The 21,345-nt window shown below is 40.1% G+C and overlaps 1 protein-coding gene across 1 annotated transcript in view; it reads left to right on the top strand.

Annotated features, from left to right (window-relative positions):
* The window catches only part of frem2b (FRAS1 related extracellular matrix 2b), a 97,869-nt gene extending 76,593 nt beyond the window's left edge, over positions 1 to 21,276 (top strand). Inside the window, exons 13-24 of the mRNA XM_086080436.1 lie at positions 465 to 620; positions 2,892 to 3,195; positions 4,608 to 4,739; positions 5,876 to 6,207; positions 13,426 to 13,618; positions 13,720 to 13,824; positions 14,097 to 14,224; positions 14,315 to 14,449; positions 15,247 to 15,373; positions 15,438 to 15,625; positions 16,633 to 16,779; positions 18,004 to 21,276. Of these exons, the coding sequence (XP_085936562.1) occupies positions 465 to 620; positions 2,892 to 3,195; positions 4,608 to 4,739; positions 5,876 to 6,207; positions 13,426 to 13,618; positions 13,720 to 13,824; positions 14,097 to 14,224; positions 14,315 to 14,449; positions 15,247 to 15,373; positions 15,438 to 15,625; positions 16,633 to 16,779; positions 18,004 to 18,459 (2,403 nt within the window). The 3' untranslated portion in view covers positions 18,460 to 21,276. The remainder of the gene's footprint in view (positions 1 to 464; positions 621 to 2,891; positions 3,196 to 4,607; positions 4,740 to 5,875; positions 6,208 to 13,425; positions 13,619 to 13,719; positions 13,825 to 14,096; positions 14,225 to 14,314; positions 14,450 to 15,246; positions 15,374 to 15,437; positions 15,626 to 16,632; positions 16,780 to 18,003) is intronic.
* Positions 21,277 to 21,345: the final 69 nt, after the last annotated feature.

Raw genomic sequence — 21,345 nt, 5'->3', positions numbered from 1 at the left:
CTTGCGTGCTAGCTAGCTAGCTAGCATGCTAGATATATATAGATAGATAGATAGATAGATAGATAGATAGATAGATAAGAAATCATTGTTTTAAAGAAAAGACAGAATTTTTTTATTATTTGATGAAATATTTTTTTTTCGAACTTTAAGCCAGTCAGTTGAACCCACAACACGACACAAGGGTTCCAGCATACGGTTGAAATTCATTTTTACAGAAAAATATCAACAAAAAAATGTCTTAAAAACTATTACAAAAGGCTGGAAGGAACGTGTCGAACCCCGATTCCCAAACATCAAGCAATGCGAGTGAGCAGAATGAGAGCAGCGGAGTATGAATAATACATACCAGTGCACAAACTGGGGGCAAACTGTACACGAGCAAATACTTTGTATGCAGAATGGAACGTGAACAGCGAGGAAAGATCCAACTCAGCTCTCAATGTGTTTTGTCCCTCGCTCGCCAGCTGACCAAAGCAGTCGTCTACATCGAGGAGAGCAACAGCATGGCAGATGTGACCTTCCCGTCGGTGCCCAGGGTGCTTTCGCTGCTTCATTACGACGACGTGGACAAGCACGGAGACTCTCCCGCCGCGGCCGGCTACCCCGTCGTTTGTGTCACCGTACGTCTCCGTCCGTAATCGTCCGGTAGACCTTTTCAGAATGTTTGGAAATCAAGGAAGCAACAGGCTACTTACTCGGGCGGTAAAAAAAAAAAAAGGTGTTAAACTGTAATCTCAAAAGGTTTCTGTTTTGTTTTTTCCTTCGTTTTGTCATTTCGGAAGATGTTAGTGGTGACTTCTAAACAACATCTTATAAATGCAATTATGCCATCTAGTGGCAGAAAAAATGACTTCAACATAAATCAATTTCACACTTGTTTTTTACAGTATAGTGCATCTTTTAAATTTTTGCAAATTTTTTTGAATTATTATGAAATTATAGTATCAATGGCTAAAAAAATGCATCCATATTTCTATTAGTTTAACATTTTTATGATAACAAGAGTATGAAAACTGTAAATTTTATTGTACATTTAGAATAGATATGACACACGATTAATACTGAGTTAACTATTGAAGTCAAGCGATTAATTAACGATTAAAAATTGTATTATTTTTTTTAACGCCCCTTTCTTGGAAAGCCTGCACTGTTGGAATTCCAGTCGCAACGTGGCAGACACGTCCACGTCAAAAGTTTTGCTGTAATCGATGCAATAATAATGCATGTATTTGTGGACACAAGTTGTATTTTACAATTTTTTTAAAATGTGCGAAATTTCACAATTTACTTCATGTTAAAGATTAGATCGCTCTTAATATGAAAAGAAAAAATGCACTGAGCTGTCACCAACATCTTATAAATGCAATTATGCCATCTAGTGGCAGAAAAAATGACTTCAACACAAATCAATTTCACACTCGTTTTTTACAGTATAGTGCATCTTTTTAATTTTTGCTCAATTTTTTGAATTATTATGAAATTATAGTATCAATGGCTAAAAAATGCATCCATATTTCTATTAGTTTAACATTTTTATGATAACAAGAGTATGAAAACTGTCAATTTTATTGTACATTTAGAATAGATATGACACACGATTAATACTGAGTTAACTATTGAAGTCAAGCGATTAATTAACGATTAAAAATTGTATTATTTTTTTTAACGCCCCTTTCTTGGAAAGCCTGCACTGTTGGAATTCCAGTCGCAACGTGGCAGACACGTCCACGTCAAAAGTTTTGCTGTAATCGATGCAATAATAATGCATATATTTGTGGACACAAGTTGTATTTTACAATTTTTTTAAAATGTGCGAAATTTCACAATTTACTTCATGTTAAAGATTAGATCGCTCTTAATATGAAAAGAAAAATGCACTGAGCTGTCACCAACATCTTATAAATGCAATTATGCCATCTAGTGGCAGAAAAAAGACTTCAACACAAATCAATTTCACACTCGTTTTTTACAGTATAGTGCATCTTTTTAATTTTTGCTCAATTTTTTGAATTACTATGAAATTATAGTATCAATGACTAAAAAATGCATCCATATTTCTATTAGTTTAACATTGTATGAAAACTGTAAATTTTATTGTACATTTAGAATAGATATGACACACGATTAATCCTGAGTTAACTATTGAAGTCAAGCGATTAATTACGATTAAACATTTTAATCGCCTGACACCCCTAATGTAAAATCAAATATATGATCAGGTTGTCATTGAGTAATTTAGTAAAAACATAATGAATAACCTGCTAGCTAACATTAGTTTTATAGCACGGTATCAATTTCAGCATCAGTGCACATCTGTGCCACCACGTCCATCCATCCGTCCATTTTCTTAACCGCTTATTAGCCTATAGTGACAATTTAGAGTATTCAATCAATCTGCTGTGTATGTTTCTGGAATGTGGGAAGAAACCAGAGTACCCGGCACAGGCACGGGGAGAACATGCAAACTCCACCCAGGAAGGCCGAAGCCCGGACTCGTCTATTCGGAACCAATTGACCTGTATGGGAGCGCCGATTATGAGGAGGAGCCAGATGCAGAATATGGTGCAGAGAAATGTAGTAGTTTGCGCTGAATAGCCGTGTCTGGAAGGAAAGTGTCCCGGTTGGGGAGGGACAGAGAGATGCGGGTGCAGGGTCGATGCAGGGGTGCAAGGAATGAAAGCAAGAGGCAGGCTAGGAAAGAGAAATGCAGATGCGGCGGAAATCAGTAGTCAGAATTCACACTCCAATTTTCAAGTGGATGTTTGCAGCAAACTCCATAACTTCAGAACGGGCAGCCGCTGGCTGACTCCAAAACACCGACGTCCAAATCTACAAATAAACGGCAGAGATGGCGCAAGTACATTTTCTTTCTTTTTGTCTCCCTGCCACAGGCGTGTAACCTGAAATATCCCGACTACGACCGAACGGGCTCCATCTGCGTGAGCGAGAACATCAACAACACCCTGACGCGCTACCGCTGGCTCGTCAGCGCCCCCAAGGGCCCGGACGGGGTCACCAGCCCCATGCGCGAGGCGGACTTCGACACCTTCTTCACCTCGTCCAAGCTCATCACGCTGGACTCGGTCTACTTCCAGGCGGGCTCCAGGGTGCAGTGCGCCGCCAGGGCCGTCAACTCGGACGGCGACGAGGGGCTGGAGCTCAGCAGCCCCGTGGTCACCATCAGCACGGACGAGGGTGAGGCTGGCAAATGCTTTTGTTTTCTTACCTCCACCAAGGAGGCTTTGTCTTTCTGTTACGGTTTCATTTGGAATCGGGTCTGGATTTTTAACAATGCCTCAGTGGTCTTTAAAGGAAGTTCCCAGTATTTTTGTGGGGCAGAGAAGCCACACATTGATGACATGAACAAACAAAAACAAAATATATATATATTTATTTATATATATATATATATATATATATATATATATATATATATATATATATATATATATATTTATATATATATTTATATATATATATATATATATATAAATATATATATATATATATATATATTTATATATATATATATATATATATTTATATATATATATATATATATATATATATAAAGAAATATTTTATATTTTTTATATTTTTATGCACATATTGATGGATCCAATTAAAAAATATACATTATTATTATTATTATTATTATTATTATTATTATTATTATTATTATTATTATTATTATTATTATTATTATTATTATTATAGCATGTAGATTACATTAAATGTTATAGATTTTTAGTTAGAATCCGTACATTAATAATGTCACACACTCTAAAAAACAGTTAGCCCAATTTGGATCCAAAAAGGACCCGGTCCACTACTCGGTTTGACCCAACTTTCTGCTTTGTACATTATGTAAAAGTTGGGTCAAATTGACCCAATGTCCCTTTTTAACTCAAAATTGGTTGTTTTCTAATCGCTATCTTGTTGCCATTCCATTTTGTCAAGATTCTACATTTGATGAGAAAAAGCTGAAAAGAAAATCAGTTTCATTACAAAATAGAGCATAAATTAACTTTTGGATAATAGTCCAAGTTTTCATGGCGTCATCAACAAATTCTATCAAACGAAATCTGTATTGTTTTTTTCGTAGACAAAACGTATTTATAACTTTGTTAGGAAATTAAATGTCGCCACATGTTTACATTATTTAAAAAATAGAATATATGAATCCCTATTGTTGAAGTTTTATCAGATATTTTTCCATGTTTTTTTTTTTTTAAATGTATATACAGTCCATATACTACAGATTCATATCTTTATTTCAAAGTCTCGCTTGTATCTGATCCTGAGTATTCGGCAGCCATTTTAAATGAAACCCCCACTGAACACGTTCAACATGCCAAATCGTTTCTTTTAATCTGTTGTGCTTATGAAGGATCTAATTACAATTGATGTCGCGAAGAACGCGGCTCCGGGTTTGATTGCTGTTTACTTTTTGACTTGACGGGTGATTCTGCTCTCTTGCGCTCTTGTTTGTTATGGAAATGCCAGCGTACGACGAGAGCTGAAAATCATTTCTCCGCGGCGGATATTTCTTTTTTTTTTTGCAAGCTAACCAAACTGTTTGATGTTTGTTTACGGCCGGTCGGCAGGCATGTGCCAGCCTCGCGTGGCCGGCACGGTGGGAGCCGAGCCCTTCTCCGCCAAGCTGCGCTACACGGGAGCTGACGACGCCGACCATCCCAATCTCATCAAACTGACTGTCACCATGCCTCACATTGATGGTAAGGTCACTAATGTGAAATTTATTTATTTTTTATATATATATATTTTGTCCTTCACTCCCAAAAACGTATTTATACGCTCTAAAAACAGTTGGGTCAAAAATAGGGCTGTCGATTCAAATTTCCTCAATCGATTCGATTTTGATTCACAAGAGTTCAGTTCGATTTCGATTTTCCCCGATTCAATTCGCTTCAGTCCAATCTGAAAATGGTTAATTATGGAACATCAATTGTTGTTAAATATCAAGGACATGATAAAATCAAAAAAAACAAAAAAAAGCTCCACAAACATTAAATTCCAAATAAAATTTTGCAGAAGCAGTAACTGGCTTATTCATTAATGAAAATAACGTGTTACAATCACTTACGTGTTACACAAACATTGACATCAGCATGGATGAGATGAAAATGTTTTCGTAATTCTAATTCAATAATTGTAAATGTAAATTAAAATATTCTGAATTGTCATAAAGTGTAATAAGTCGGGTCTTTCATAAATGTAAGAAAATGCTTTTAAATTCATGAGAATAGTAAATTTCAAGAAAACAGTGAGTTACAAAAAAAATCAGCCTTTAAAATTCCATTTTCTTGTTAATGTATGGGAAAAAGGAGATATTAAAATAATCGATTCATGCGTTATGAATCGATATCACGCTCGAAAAGGAAAATCTATTCGATTTTGATTAATTGATTTTTTTATGGGTCAAAAATGAACGGATCGGTCCATTTTTTTTTAAATCTATAATTTGATTATTTTTGACCCAACAGTTTTTAGAGTGTACAGTTTTTATGTTTGTTAGTTTTTTATGCAAGAGCATACAGAAGGCAGCTTGTGACAAGAAGAGGTGGCTTAAAGCAATGGTAGTTGTTACAAAAAACGGTCAGAATTATATAACAGATCAAACAGGGCCATGTTGCAACAAGCTCTTTTTGACAGTGTTTTCACCAGGAATGTGAATAACTATGAAACTTAGCTACATTTGAACGCTAATTGCTGCAAAACGGAAACAGATGTCTTTTTTTCCTGCTGAAAGAAGAGACGCTTCAGTGAAAATGGCTGCGAGTGAATGAGTTCATAAAAGACAGACAGACCCGACGTTTGGTATACAAAGGGTTGAAAAATTCCGTTTTTCCAGGTATGCTACCTGTGGTGTCCACCCGCGCCTTGTCCAACTTCGAGCTCACCCTCAGCCCGGACGGCACCCGCGTGGGCAACCACCGCTGCTCCAACCTGCTGGACTACTCGGAAGTCAAGACGCGCCACGGCTTCCTCACCGACGCCACCAAGAACCCGCAGGTGATGGGCGAGACGGCGCCCTACCAGTACAACGCCGCGCTGAGGGGCGCCGCCACGCTGCGCTTCTACCGCAACCTCAACCTGGAGGCGTGCTTGTGGGACTTCACCAGTTACTACGACATGTCCGAGCTGCTCAGCGAGTGCGGCGGAACCATCGGCACTGATGGACAGGTAAGCAAAACTCACCTTTGATCCCCTTTTGTCATCTCCAGACTTGACGACTGAGGGGATCAGGGAGCAGGAATGTTGACTCCACAGTGTTGTGTTTGAAAAATCATGTTTGGGCTTGCATTGTGTTCTTGTATTCTTGGTAGCTCGTTGTGCTTTAAAAATAATAATAATAATAATTGCCAAAAAAATGGCAATTTTCCAGCAGCGGTAACATCAGAAAAATACTGTGAAATCAAAGAAAATAAATTTTTCGTAAAAACACATTTTTATTTCCATTAATTAAAGTACCGTTTTGAACTGTCATTTTAACAAAATTAATCTGATCCGTAAATCCAATTCTTTGCTTTGCGTATTATTCACCCTCTCAAGCTTTCCCCTTTCCCTATATCTCATTAGATGTCCTTTCAAAAATAAATGTTGATACAATGTCAATGAATTTGACCATATAGGACATTACAGAAATTGTAGCTATTTTCACCTAAATTTAAAAAAAAGGTAAATTGACAAAGATATTATGGTAAAATTTAAAAAAAAATCTCAGTAAATGTAAATATTTATTTTTGTTTTATTTTATTTAACATTTTATTCCATTAAATAACAGACAAATATTTGTAAAATGTGTGAACGTATTTTGACAATCAATATATGTATTTCTAATGGATTTTTTTTGTAAAACAACAGAAATATTGGGTGTTTTTACAGTTACAGTGGTTTCATGTTATTTTACATTTGACATGTAAAATTAGACTTTATTTTTGTAACTTAAATGGATATTTTCAAAATAAGAAAAAAAACGAAAACAAAAAGTACAAATCTGTTATATTACTTTTTTTTTAGGCATTGCGAACCATGCAGTTAGGGCACCGACTCCCATCATCAATTCAACTCTATATTTATAGAGCATTTAAAAAAAAAAATCTTTTTTTCGTAAAATGGAACTCAGGGGCAGCAGATACAATGTAAACAGCAGAAGCCCCAGAATTGAACCCTGTGGAACACCATACGCTCCGTTATATACATGTGAATTTTACATTGCACATCTTTTTATGGCTCGACGTAGTAACGAAGGGATTTCAATAATCGCATAACGATCCAGTGATTCACACTAACAACCACCTTGCACCGTGGAAATAAACACAACAGCTTGAAATAAAGCAAAGTCAAACGGCCGAGCGTGAGTGCACCCTAAATCATTTACAAGTATATTAAATAGGGACGCATGCGGCGTGATTCTTCTTTTTAAGACCTGGAAGTAAACAGCCTGCACGGAACGCTCCCATCCCTAATCTTGTTTAACATCTGCACTGATGACAAAGCCCACACTCTGCGTCCATCATCACCCGCCAGGAGTGCTTATTTGTCTTGTCCGGCTTGGCAAGTTTGTAAGCTCGTAAAAAAAAAATAATAATAAAAAATTTAAACAGCGTCCTTTTTCATGAGCGCGACAGCAGCTGTGGTGTGCGCTAGCGCCACCCCCCCCCCCCTCCCCCCCCCGCCACCTGGACCACCTCGCCGGCTCGCTCCCAACAAAGACGGGAAGATGAACTCAGTAGGCAGGATTAACGGCCCATATCGATTTAGCTTTTATGATTCATGCACAATTTATCGTGATCATTTTTTACAGACTCCTCCAAAAGTAATGGAACGGCAAAGGGCAGTCTCTTTGTTTTTGTTGTCAACTGACGGCGTTTGGGTTCTGATCAGAAGATGAACAATAATATGATATGAAGATTGAGAATGACTGCTTTCATTTCATGGTCTTTACTAGTGATGGCAAAATGAAGCTTCATGAAGCACTTGTAATATTTTTTGACTCCTCTAGATGCCACTCTTGGTTGAAAGGTTTCCTTTGCACTAGCCTTTATATTTAAATCAAGAGCACCATCTAGGGGAGTCAAAAAATATTACAAGTGCTTCATGAAGCTTCATTTTGCCATCACTAGTCTTTACATCTTCATATGTTAAACAACTCAGGACTGGCTTTAGGTTCATTTAATCATGAATCGATTTTAAATGTCTCAAAATCGATTTTATTTCAATTATTTTATACTGTTTTGCCCTTGTTTGTGTGTGCGCTGATTATGTTGTACACGATTTGGCCACTTAGGGGGCAGTGTGGTTCCGCGCCGTCTCATACACTGTTAAGTTGTAGCCACATTAGAGAGTAGAAGGAAAAAGTCACGATCAAGTTATTCCAATAAAAGGTTGTTGTTTTTTTGCAGCGTAGGAAGAGCATATGCCGGTGAGTAATGTTAAGATGCTTGTCTGTATACATTCATGAAGCGTTTTGTATGAATAGCCGTTCTTTTGAGTGATAAAAGTGACGCGAGTAGCGCGCTAATTAGCATTAGCGAGTCAGACTGGAGTAGATCATAACGATTCTTTGCACATCTATAAATTGAAGCAGAAATCATTGCCAAGCAAATCATTTTTAGGAAAAAAAAATCGTTTCTGAATCGAAAATCGTTTCTGAATCGAATCGCAGACCCAAAAATCGGAATCAAAGATTCCCACCCCAAGTGGCTTCAAACAAAAGCTATTCTGTTTGGAGTTGTTAAACACATTTAGATGTAAACAATAGCATCAAATAAAAGCTGGAATCCTCAACTTTTGTCTCATATTCCTCTTTTGGCCTGAAACCCAAATGACCTTGCCGGTCCAAATACTACGAGAGGGGACTGAATCTGTCCAATACCGTCCTTTGAGATCTTGCTGGTGATGATACTTGGAACCTGATAATCATATGATGGGATTAGTTGTTGTTCTTGACCACCACACCGTCCGAGTTGCCGTTATAAATTCCGAACTTATGAAAAACGACTCTCATATTAGGTTTGCATTTTCGTATATCATACAATATCGAAAATTAATGCTGTGACATCTGATATTGTCTTTGATCAATACAAGCCGGTCTATGCGGGACACGACCGCATATAATGTACACGATCCGCTTTTCTGCTGCGATAACGGCCACATTACGAGTTGACATTGCTGGCAGCGGATTGCGTACTTGTTGAGAAGCTTTTTATCAATACCATAAATAAGATGTGCTGCTGCGCTACTTTAATTATTAATCTTTTGAGTAGAGCGCGGCTGAGGTCCAAATCTCTGGTGGACTACGATGTGCCAGAATGCAGAGGTGTGGGAGTAAGTCATCAGCGCGGAAGTCTCGATCGAGTCTTAACTTTCAACTTTCAAGCAAAAATCTCTTCTTGGGTTTAAGCGAGTCATAAATAAGTCAAGTTGCGCAATCTTGCTCAGTCAGCAACTTTGCACTCAGTCGATGCACTCGCGTTTGCTAGCTGTACTAACACATTCACAATCTCACTCCACATTGTCAAAAAAAAAAAAGGTAAATGGCCAGAATGATTATTTTAGCTTTCTTTTAAATGATCAAATATGTCAAAATGAACCATTTTAATTGTCTGTTAATAGTTTCAGTGTGAAAATCTATGATGACTATGTTTTAATGTTCCAAAAGCTTTCCGATAAACATTTAACATTTAATTGAAAATATGTCAAAGTGAACCATTTTAAATGAAATGTTTTGTAGCAACAACAAAAAACACTAATTTGTAGTTTTTAATGTTAAAACGGGTCAATTTGACCCAGGACCCAAAAATTTTAACATTCACAATAAACATTCTTATATAGCTTATTAGCAACTTTGCATTGCACACACCTTGAAATTAACCATTTCTTATAGTCTGTTGACGTGTATGTTGGGTCAGTTTGACCCGTTATATGCTCAATGTTCCTCACAAATATCTCAAAATGTTATTTTATTGTCTATTGGTGCCAAGTTTGATAGCACAAAGCAAGCGTTTGTTTTTTCACTTGAAAGTGGGTCATTTTGACCCGCAAACATAACAAGGAGGGCTAATTAACATGATTGTTGAGGGACGGGCTCATGAATGGACTTTTGTATAGCTCGAATTAGTGCCACAGAAGTGCTCTTTGGCACTGGAATGGAACGTGTACTGTAGCGCTAATGTTAGCTAGCAGCTTCATTTATTTCACAAATCCACTGATCCAATAGGAAGTCTAGCGATTTATTTTTAATTTTATTTGTCTATCCCCCTCACTCTGAATTGATTTGATTTCTTTGTTTTACCAAAAAAAAAAAAAAAAAAAAAAACATTTGGTGTATTTTTGCTGGCACAACCACAAAACGTTTTTTTGTAACCATTTTCAATTCAGGTCAGTAGTAGCCACTCGTGTTCTGCCACCTGGAAGAACCCTGGCACCGATTGTTGACAAACACTACAAGAGGTGGCAAAATCCAGGTCCAGAAAGTAAAAACCACGGTTTGGCTTTAGCCCCAGGAGCTAGCTCCCATAGTGTATGTTTACCTGCTAGGGAGCTAGCTTGCTAGCATCAGGGGCTAAAGTCAAACTGTGGCAGGGTTTTTACTTTCTGGACCTGGATTTGCCACCTCTGAACACTATGAAAAGATCTTTAGACCGACTTGTGGCATGCCTAGTGACTTGAGTCCCTCACCTCTGCCAGAATCCTGCACCCCTAAAGCAGAATCAAGTGGGAAAAGCAACACTGGCCTTTGATTTGCAAGCGCTGCCCTGAGAGGCCAGACGGGCTAATGGAGGGCTGGCCCGCTCCAAGTGTCATGTCACTGCTTAGCGGGGCCGCAGGAATCCATTAAGGCCCCAGCAGGTCGCGTCAGGAGGATGAATATGAACACGCGATGCGCAGTGCAGAGGGGGGGGGGGGGGGGGGGCGCCTGGAGGCTGGCCTGAGCGCACTCGCCCGACCGGCGCAGGCGAGCGAGCGAGCGAGCGGGCAGGCAGGCACATGCGCGCCGGGTCAGAGAGGCGCAGGTAGCTCGTTTTTAGAGCCTCGCGTGTCGGAACAAGTCGGGCGGAATTTGTGCATTTTCAACTTTTGCACACGTTTCCAACGTAAGACTGACTCTGTTGCAGCTCATTGCCAAGAATGTTTGCACTCAGTGTAGGTTAGTAAGTTCATGCATTTTCAAATGTGATCTTTTTTTTGGGAATGATAAACAATACTTATTGTGACCCTTTAAAAAAAACAATTGCACTAAACAAATAAGACCTTTTAAGAAAAACTTTTTTAAAAAACTGAAACTAAGCATTTTCCCCAAAACTAATAAAAATAAATAATAATAATAATAATAATAATAATAATAATAATAATAATAATAATAATAATAATAAATCCCTTCTAAAAACTAATTAAAACGAATTGAATTTGGACAAAAAAAAAATTCAAAACGAAATAAAAACTAAACTACTACACTTGATGAAAAAGTGTCCCGTGTCCACCAGAAAATAAAGCAATTATCAAATAAAACATGCGATAAATAGAAATAAAACTTGCTTTTGCATAATGACACCAAGGTCTGGAAAAAACACTGAAAAAATGTAATGCATTCATAAAATGCAATATGAAAACTATTTTTTAAAAAATGATGCAAATACAAAGAAAGGACTTTTGATGTCGGATAATACATCACAAACCACAATGATGGCCAGTTGCACCAAGAAATATCAGAACCGAATGCAATTCAATGCTGAATTACGTTACGTTAAACATACTGCAAATCACAGTGACAATTGTAATCCGCTGACACACTTTGTAATCATCCACATGTTTCAAAAGACAACTAAGCGATGAGGTCAATGGCACCGTTTCGGAAAAAAAGGCCCCAGTTGCAAAGTCTGTCTGTGTGAAAGCAGCCTGGCCAAGCAAGCAAAGCTCTCCAGTGCATCTTGGGTCGCCGTATGCTTTGCATCAGCCTCAAAAACGATGACCTTCTCTTTTCTTTTTTTTCTTTTTTTTTAAAACCATGCTGTTATGTTTGTTTCTTTGGAACACCAAGAATATTCCGTTTATTCATGAGTCGCTGTGACCCATTGCTGCATGTTTTAACCATTAGAAAAAAAATAGAAATTTCAGCCAGCCCCTTCAAATACTCTCTGATTTATTTATTTTTCATCAGGGCTCGGCCCCCATTCCCAAGAGAATTCATTAAACACACGGCAGTGTTTGATTGAACATTTTGGTGTTACTATGTGTACAGGAAACTTCAATTGGGAGTTACAAAATGAATGGCTTGGAGCAAACATGTTGGACCTCTTATCTGGAAAACGATCAATATGTCGTATTTTCTGTTTAATGGAATTTTTTTTTTTTTTTCAGAATTGTCCCCCATCCTTTTTTTAAAAAATATTTTTTTCATGTGTTTTGGAATATTTTTTTGCTATCATAAAAAAAATTCTATTCCAAAAAACCATGAAGAAATACTTTGAAAAACTGAAAAAAATACTTCAAAAATAACTTGCAGCAATAAATTTTGAAAATCAAACTTAAAAAATATTCAAAAAAAATATATCCAAAAAATATAAATATATTTTTTTTCATAATCACAAAAAATCAGAAAAACAGAAAATAGAGTCCATGAAACACAAAAATAATAAGAATTTGAAAAACGGGGAAAAAAAACATTAATTAAAAAAAATAAGATATTTCTTGGCAATATCAAGCGTCACGAATAAGTGTATATTTATGGCATAAATTACACTGAAGGCAAAACGAAAAAGTGTTGCATTAGCACAGCAAAACAAAGAGGCGCCACCATGTGGCGTGGTACCATATTACGGCCTGTTACACCGTGTATAAATGATCATTTGAAAATGTAAACAATGGTAGAATTTTATACAAATAAAGTGTTGCATATTTGTATTTATGTGAAAAATCCATACCATGGTCAGTGTCTTTATAAAAATAAATGTTGTTCATTATTAATGATAAGGAGGGCTGTCACTAATAAATCTTTTTCAAATTTCAGTGAAATCCATTAGTCGGGTAATTGCTCCGCTCCCGTTTTGAGGCAGATATTTTTGTCTCAAACATTTTTTGTGGTGGATTTTCTTTTCCAACCATAGTAATATATCAAACTGGTAGTCAAGAAGATTCAAAAAGGTTCGTGACCATTTTTAAAAAAAATATCTTTAGATGTGTTTTGATTCGTTTAAATGTGTTTAAAGCATGTGTGAGTGGTAAAAAATATATATATATTAAAACAATTAGATATGATCCTTCTGTATTGCTCATTTTTACTTCTTGCGTGTGGGCCTGGAAATGGAGATTCGCTGTCTTGTAATATTTATTTAGCTTTCACTACCACGCATGTAAAATAAAGACCCTTTGATAGAGTGTTTTTGCTTTTCACGGCAGGTGCTGAACCTGGTCCAGTCCTACGTGACGCTGCGGGTGCCGCTCCACGTGTCCTACGTGTTCCACTCACCGGCAGGGGCGGGCGGCTGGCAGCACTTTGACCTGCAGTCGGAGCTGAGGCTCACGTTCGTGTACGACACCGCCATCTTGTGGAGGGACGGCATCGGCAGCCCGCCGGAGGCGGAGCTCCAAGGTAAGTGCACGAATTGGGTTCAACTGTTGAGTGGAGCTAAACAACAACAACAACAGCAGCTGCGTGCGTGCGTGGTTCCGTCTGTCTGTCTGTCTGTGCAGGCGCACTCTACCCGACCAGCATGCGTATTAACGAGCAGGGACGTCTGGTGGTCAACTTCCGCACCGAAGCTCGCTTTCGAGGCTTGTTTGTCTTCAGGCATCCTGGTATGTTGCAAACTGCAGTCGACCATTTGTGGCCCGCTATATATATTTTTTTTTAATGGCCTACGGCAGATTGTTAGCCAGTTTAGTTGCAGTTTTGTCCGGGTTTTTTTTCATGATTTTTGAACGTTTCAGAAATTGCAAAAAAAAAAAAAATCAATATCTCTCACTTCTCACATATCACCTCTCACTTATTTGTAAAAGATGCGCCATATTAATCACAATTGTTAGTTTCCAAAATGCCTGCGAAATGAGGATTGTGCCTTTTTGGTCAGCCTCCGCCCTCACTTCCATGGTCATGTGCGCCGACCACCCCGTCCTGACCTTCAACCTCAGCCTGGTGCGCAGCGAGCCCACCTACAACCAGCCCATCCAGCAGTGGACCTTCGTCTCCGACTTCGCCGTGAGCAAATAATCTGCGCTTGCTTGCTTGTTAGTTAGTTTGTTTGTTGTTCTTCCCGGCATCTCAAGTTTGTGACCGTGTGACGTTCAGGTACGCGACTACTCGGGCACGTACACGGTGAAGCTCCTGCCGTGTACGTCGCCACCCAGCCTGGAGTTCACCATCCCGCCCGTGTGCAACCCCAGAGAGCCCGTCAGCTTTGACCTGGACATCCGATTTCAGCAGGTGCGCTGAGGCAACAAGGAAAATGTCTCAAATGATGAATATGTGAAGTGTCAGTCAAAAAGAGGATGTTACAGTACGTGAGGTTAATTGCTTCGATGGTGCCACTCGGAAGAACACCGGATGCCTGTTGTTTACAAACATCAATGTTGCATAACACAACTGAGGTGGCAAATCCAGGTCCAGAAAGTAAAAACCCTGCCACAGTTTGGCCTTAGCCCTGATGCTAGCTAGCTAGCTAGCTCCCTCGCAGGTAAACGAGCACCATGAGAGCTAGCTAGCTAGCGCCTGAAAGTAAAAACCCTGCCACAGTTTGGCCTTAGCCCTGATGCTAGCTAGCTAGCTAGCTCCCTCGCAGGTAAACGAGCTAGCTAGCTAGCGCCTGAAAGTAAAAACCCTGCCACAGTTTGGCCTTAGCCCTGATGCTAGCTAGCTCCCTCGCAGGTAAACGAGCTAGCTAGCTAGCGCCTGAAAGTAAAAACCCTGCCACAGTTTGGCCTTAGCCCTGATGCTAGCTAGCTAGCTAGCTCCCTCGCAGGTAAACGAGCACCATGACCTGAAAGTAAAAACCCTGCCACAGTTTGGCCTTAGCCCTGATGCTAGCTAGCTCCCTCGCAGGTAAACGAGCACCATGAGAGCTAGCTAGGGAGCTAGCTAGCTAGCACCTGAAAGTACAAATATATATATATATATATATATGGGGGGCATTGTTTTGCTTTGGCTTTTTTTGTGACTAACTAGTATTTAATGGATCAGACTATTAACCGGATTTACGTCATGTATTTTGCGTGTGGTGTCAGGTGAGCGATCCAGTGGCTGCGGAGTTCAGTCTGAACACGGAGATGCTGCTGCTGTCCAAAAAGACTCTGTGGCTCTCCGACGGGTCCGCGGGCTTCGGCCAGGCCAGCGACACGGCCTTCTCGCGAGGTGCCGTCCCGCCGACTAACTCAAACATCCGTCGAGGCTTTCGTGCTGACAAATTTGTGCGCAGGCGACACCATCTACGGCCGCGTCATGGTGGACCCCGTGCAGAACTTGGGCCACTCGTTCATCTGCAACATTGAGAAAGTGTTCCTGTGCACGGGCGCTGACGGCTACGTGCCCAAGTACAACCCCGATGGCTTCGAGTTTGGCTGCCTGGCCGACGCGCCGTCGCTTCTCTACAGATTCAAAATTATCGTAAGTGCACCAAATACGCCTCAATTTCGTTAAGGAAATAAAATAAAAAAAACAAAATGCTTTTTAACCGATTCAAACCCCAAAAGGTGCGAATATGTTTTTTAAATCATTTGTCCTTCACTCCCCAAAACGTATTTTTATGTTTTTTATGTGGGTTTACAGAAGGCTTTGATACAGCTTCTGACATGAAGAGGTCGCTTAAAGCAATGGTAGTTATTACAAAAAACGGCTAGCAGGTGGCAGCAGAGTATAAGAGATCAGCCAGTTACAACAAGCTCTTGACAGTGTCTTCAACAGGAAAATAATGAAATTTTGCTATATAAATAATTGCTGCAAAATGGAAACAGATACAAATACACTTTTTTTTCTGATGAATGAAGTGACTCTAAAGTTTCTTTTGGTAGGTTCCATGTTTTTATAGCAATAGAACATAATATTCTGTGGACCTTGCGAAATCTGTCAAAATTCAGTAAACCAGACGCTAACGACGGAGAGTGGACGAGTTAAAAAAAACAAAACTAATGGAAATTACTCAAACTAATTATAGCGAAAATGTCCTTCGTTTTAGTCTTTGCTAATTAATACACGAGCCTTTGGGGATGATTTTAAAGACGTTTGAAAGTGCGTCACGCAGAAGTGACATCATCGAGCAGCGGCCAATAGGAAAGCACCGTCAGATGACGTCACTCCTCGGCGACAATTTTGCCTGCTTGACTTTTGGCTCCAAAAGCTCGGCTCGCCTGCTTTTTCATTCAAATCAGCCAAAAGGCAACAATAGGTAAGAAACTTTTTACAATTTTTGCCAATTTTTAAAAAATTTTAAAAAGAAAACTTTTTTTTTTTTTAAGTAACTAAAAAATAAATAAACTCAAAATGAAATCAAAACTAGCTAAAATAAAAATTCCAAAACTATACTAACCCTGCTTTTAAGGGGAAGTTGCGTGGAAAAAGGTGCGTGTGGTTTTTGACCCGGTCTAATCTTCTTCTTGCTGCTGTCTTGTGACAAGGACAAAGCCCAGCCCGAGACGCAGGCCAGGTCGTTCGGAAGCCTGACCTTCAGCGCCCGCCTGGCCGCGGACGACCCGGCCGCTCTTCCTCTGGTCAGGCAGCCGGGATCCGACGGCTTCAGCTTGGATTCCTCCGCGCTCTTCCAGGTCACTTCAGAACTCGCACTCTGCATTTCAAAAAAATTCCGGAGGAAAAGTTCAATTGGAATATTATTCCGAGTTTGGTGGAATTATGAGGATACGGTTCTGGGAGGGGCGATCGTTAAAAACATTGAATGAATTTCGAATTTGATGAGAAAAAATACCATTATGAGATTAAACGTTTAATATTAAGAGAATAAAAATGACCAGAATAATACTGTAAATTTCAGCTGTTTTAGTAGGATTTTTCAGACATTCTTGTGGTCTCGTCATTCGTAGGCTTTGAAAGTGCTTCGGCCATGTAACCCTAACCTGGAACAAAATAGTAAAGTGAAGCGTAAGTGGAGTTGACAGGACTCGAACCCGGGTCATTTGGTGGTGAGATGAACGTCTATCTTACCGAGTTAGCAGGCCAGTAATTGGCCTGTTAGCTTAGTCGGACAGACACTCGTCTTCCGACCACACTACCCGGGTTCAAGTCCCAGTAATCATGGTTGTTACTATTTTTTCGCTATTTCGGGGTCCAGGGTTTTTCCTGGCTCCAATTGAGGCAGAGGCGCTTTCATTTTTTTGCAGGCAACATTATAATAATTCCATGTTCCAATAAGAATATGATTATTATCATGTTAAAGCATTCATTCATTATCAGTCACTTCGGCTGCAGGTGGTGAGCAATTAAGGTAGAGGTGGCCGCCTCTGCATTTTGTACACAGGAAAAACCCTGTGGGTCGCAAAACTACAATGTGGAACACTTGGTTGTAATGTGGCACATTTCAAAATGACGTATGTGGTCGTATAAATTGGAGGACTGTCTCATTTAGGACTTCAAAGTAGGATGTTAGACTAAGATTCGGGCTTCAAATGAGCCTGTAAGACGAGGATTAGGGTTTAATATTAGGGTTAGGGTTCCAAAGTAGGGTTTTAAACTAGAATTAGTGCTTCAAAGTAGGATGTTATACTAAGTTTCGGGCTTCAAATGAGCCTGTAAGACGAGGATTAGGGTTAGGGTTCCAAAGTAGGGATTAAACACGGTTTAGGGTTTAAAAGTAGTGTGTCTAAATAGGGTTAGGGTTCCAAAGTAGGGTTTTAAACTAGAATTAGTGCTTCAAAGTAGGGTTTTAAAATAAGGCTTCTGGTTTCACACGAGGGTTAGGGTTCCAAGCAAGGGTTTGGGTTCCAAGGCAGGGTTCGGATTTGAAAGTGACTCGGATGTCAACGTTGCGGCGGCAGGTGTCTGCCGGTCGAGAGTGGTTCATCCACACCATCTACACGGTGCGCTCCCGGCACAACGCCAACCGGGGCATCGGCAAGCGCAGCCTGGAGCATCACGCGCTCAGCCGGCACCGGAGGTCCTTCGACGCCGAGGGGATCGGCGCCGACAGCAACCGCGGCACCAACATCCTCCACATCGCTCTGGAACGCGATAGCCGGCGCCAGGTCGACGGCGGCGCCGCCGACCTGGCGAGGGAGGTCCTCGCCCCCGACGGGGTTTCCCCGCGCGATCCGGACGACGCGGAGGTCGACGACGACGGGCCGGTGCTGATGGTGGGCGTGGCGGTCGGGGCGCTGCTCGCCGTCCTGGTCGTGGTGGCGCTGGCGGCGCTGGTGCGGCGCCAGCGGGGCGCCAAGGACGCGCCCGCCCCGCCGGCGGTCGCGCAAGGACTCGGCGACAGCTCCGAGGTCTGAAGGAGCGTCTCGTCAAAGAAGGTCCGTTTGCGTCGAGGAGTATTGAGCTCGCATTGAAGAGAAAGAAAACAAACATTTCCAATCATTACGGAAGCCGTTGGGAAATAAACACTTTGGACTGTTTTGCTAAAACGTAAGCTAAATGCTAAAAACGTCCCCCCCCATTTTCCCGCATAATTCTATGAGACAATTGCACATTCATAAGTCAATACTGCAATTATTGGGAAAATGTTACATCTTTCATCCTACGTTTTATCAACAACATCGCCGTCGAAACGACTCCACATTGGCAGTTGCAAACTTTCATATCATATGAAGTGATTCGTAGTTTTGCAAAATTATTACTTCTATTATTTTCTCATCATATTCTAACTTGAGGGGGGACGCAACACATTTTAATTTTACAAAAACTTTTGTGGGGGGATAAAGACAAAAAGTCCAGTTTAATTTTGCGAGACACAATTTTACATGGAGAATAAATCCACATTTTACAAGAATGAAGTTGAAATTTTTAAAATTCCAAGAATATAAAATGTTATCTTTTTCTTGACATTCTGACAAAATGTGTATGTTTAAAGAAAACAACACAATTCTACAAGAAAATTTGTCATAAAAAACAAGTGGATAATTTTTCAAAATTCTGGTACTTTTACAAAAACAAAGTTGGAATTTTATGAGGAAAATAAAATATTACGTCGTCAAGACTTCAGAGTAATTTTACCACCAAAAAAAAAAAAAGACAAATTCTACCCAAAAATGAAGTTAGAAATTTCTGACTGGAAAACGATGATCTTAAAATATTCCTTAATTTGAATGCAATTTGTTGGCTGCCGCTCAACGAGTTCAATTTAGTCTTCTCACTTCAAAATTGGGATTGGATTTGCGTTGACGTTCAAATCTTGATTTGGAATTTTGTTTTCTTCTTGCCAGCGTGTCCTTCGTGCTCCCGTCGTTTTGCAAGTGCCTCACATTTGATGAACAAAACAAAAACAAAAAAAGAAGACATTTTGAGCGTGGGAGCTTTTTTGCTTGTTCTGAAATCTACTTGAAACGCGCTCACTGTCGGTCCCGAGACGAGACGAGACATCGCGTCCTCGTCTCGTCTTTGTTTGTCGGTTTGCTTTCGACCTCACACCGTCCCCAAAAACAACAAAAAGTGCTTGTGGCGTTTCCGAAGGTGCGACTGGACACCTTGCAGGCTCTTCCTTCCACTTCCAACTGTTGTGTTCCTGTTGTCGGACCTGCTGCATTATTTCTATGTTGTGCATGTCTTGATGTCTGTGTGTGTTTTTTTTTTTTTGTTTTTTTTTACACAAAAATGTCAAACTGCTGATTTCCTGAAGGCAAAAGTGTATCGACTGTGTTTTACATTACATTTCATTCGATCAAGATGCCGGGCCATTAAAAATGAACAGAGGTGGCAAATCCAGGTCCAGGGTTTGGCTTTAGCCCCCCGGGTGCTAGCTAGCCAGTTAGCTCCCATGATGCTTGTTTTTAGCTAGCGTCAAGGGGGCGGGGCTCGAGGTGGCGGAGTGGTTACCGTCACTTGCCTTCGGTGCGAGTTGGCTTCCTGCCAGCGAGACCGCAACGTGTTTTTGTGTGAGTGCGCACAAATAAAGATAAAGCTAAACTGTGGCAGGGTTTTTACTTTCAGGCGCTAGCTAGCTAGCTCTCATGGTGCTCGTTTACCTGCTAGGGAGCTAGCTAGCTAGCTAGCATCAGGGCTAAGGCCAAACTGTGGCAGGGTTTTTACTTTCTGGACCTGGATTTGCCACCTCTGACAAATGAAACCTTTGCATCGACTGGGTTAGGATTACATTTATAGGATTAGGTTTGCCCGTACGTGGATGACGGGATGTAAATTTAAACTGCCCCCATAATTCAAACTCGGTTCCAAACATTTGCCGATTTGGACTTTCAAAGTCAAGTTGAAGGTTTCCAAATGACAATTTCTGGATGTCCGACCGTGAGCTACTATTTTCGGGTACGAAGTCCCGACCCCCCCCCCTTGGTGAGGGCCTGGAAGTCCGGGGTCAGACTTGTGTTTACACAATACCTGACTTTTTTTGGGGGGGGCAGTTGAAATTTTTGGCCAGGTTCGAACTCTCACTTAGCAGAATGTCAGCATTGGGTTGATGTTAGTTGAAGTTTTAGGGTTTGGGTTAGTAAGGTTAGGTTCAGGTTGAATTTAGGGTTTCTTATATGGCCAGCGAAAAGGTTGAAGGTCCGGTTAAAGGTTTGGCAATTTTGCGGCGAACTGAATTTGGTTGTACATAATGACAAATGTTTGTCAGCACATCGGCCATCTTTGGTATGATTGCTTCATGTATTTATTGTTTCACGCTAATATTGCAGTACTGTTATATCGTCCAATAATCAGAATTGCCTTCAAACTTTGATTGATTTGTTCCCCATCAATCATCTCTGTTATTGTATACCGCTGGATTACCTCATTTTGAGTTGTTTTATGAAATCTTTTGGGGATTTGATTTTGAGGGAAAAGGACATCTATGCAATTTGTAATCTTTTACATTCTATCGTGTGGTTTTGTTTTTTGTTTTTGTTTTTTTTCAATGCACAAGCTGCTTGTTAATCGTCACAATCCACGCGTTGTATTGTGCTTCGTTTATGTCCTCGAATGCTTGGAGTGAGCGCTTTTATGCACATGTATGTACCAGTACATCCATATCGTACTTACGAATATACCATTTGGTTGGAAAGAAAGAAAAACAAATGCATACTGTATGTGCTGTAAGTATTTGTAACATAGACCACGAGCTGACAAGCGCTGGTCTGCAAATAAATAATTTTTCAAGATGTTCTTTTTCTGATGCTCTCTTCATTCCAGTGTTTTGCGTATGTCATAAAATACAACAAATAAAATAA

This window comes from Leptonotus elevatus, chromosome 7, assembly GCF_054856555.1.
Source record: "Leptonotus elevatus isolate MCC_2025b chromosome 7, RoL_Lele_1.0, whole genome shotgun sequence".
NCBI lineage: Eukaryota > Metazoa > Chordata > Actinopteri > Syngnathiformes > Syngnathidae > Leptonotus > Leptonotus elevatus.
This window is presented reverse-complemented; position numbering and strand designations above follow the sequence as displayed.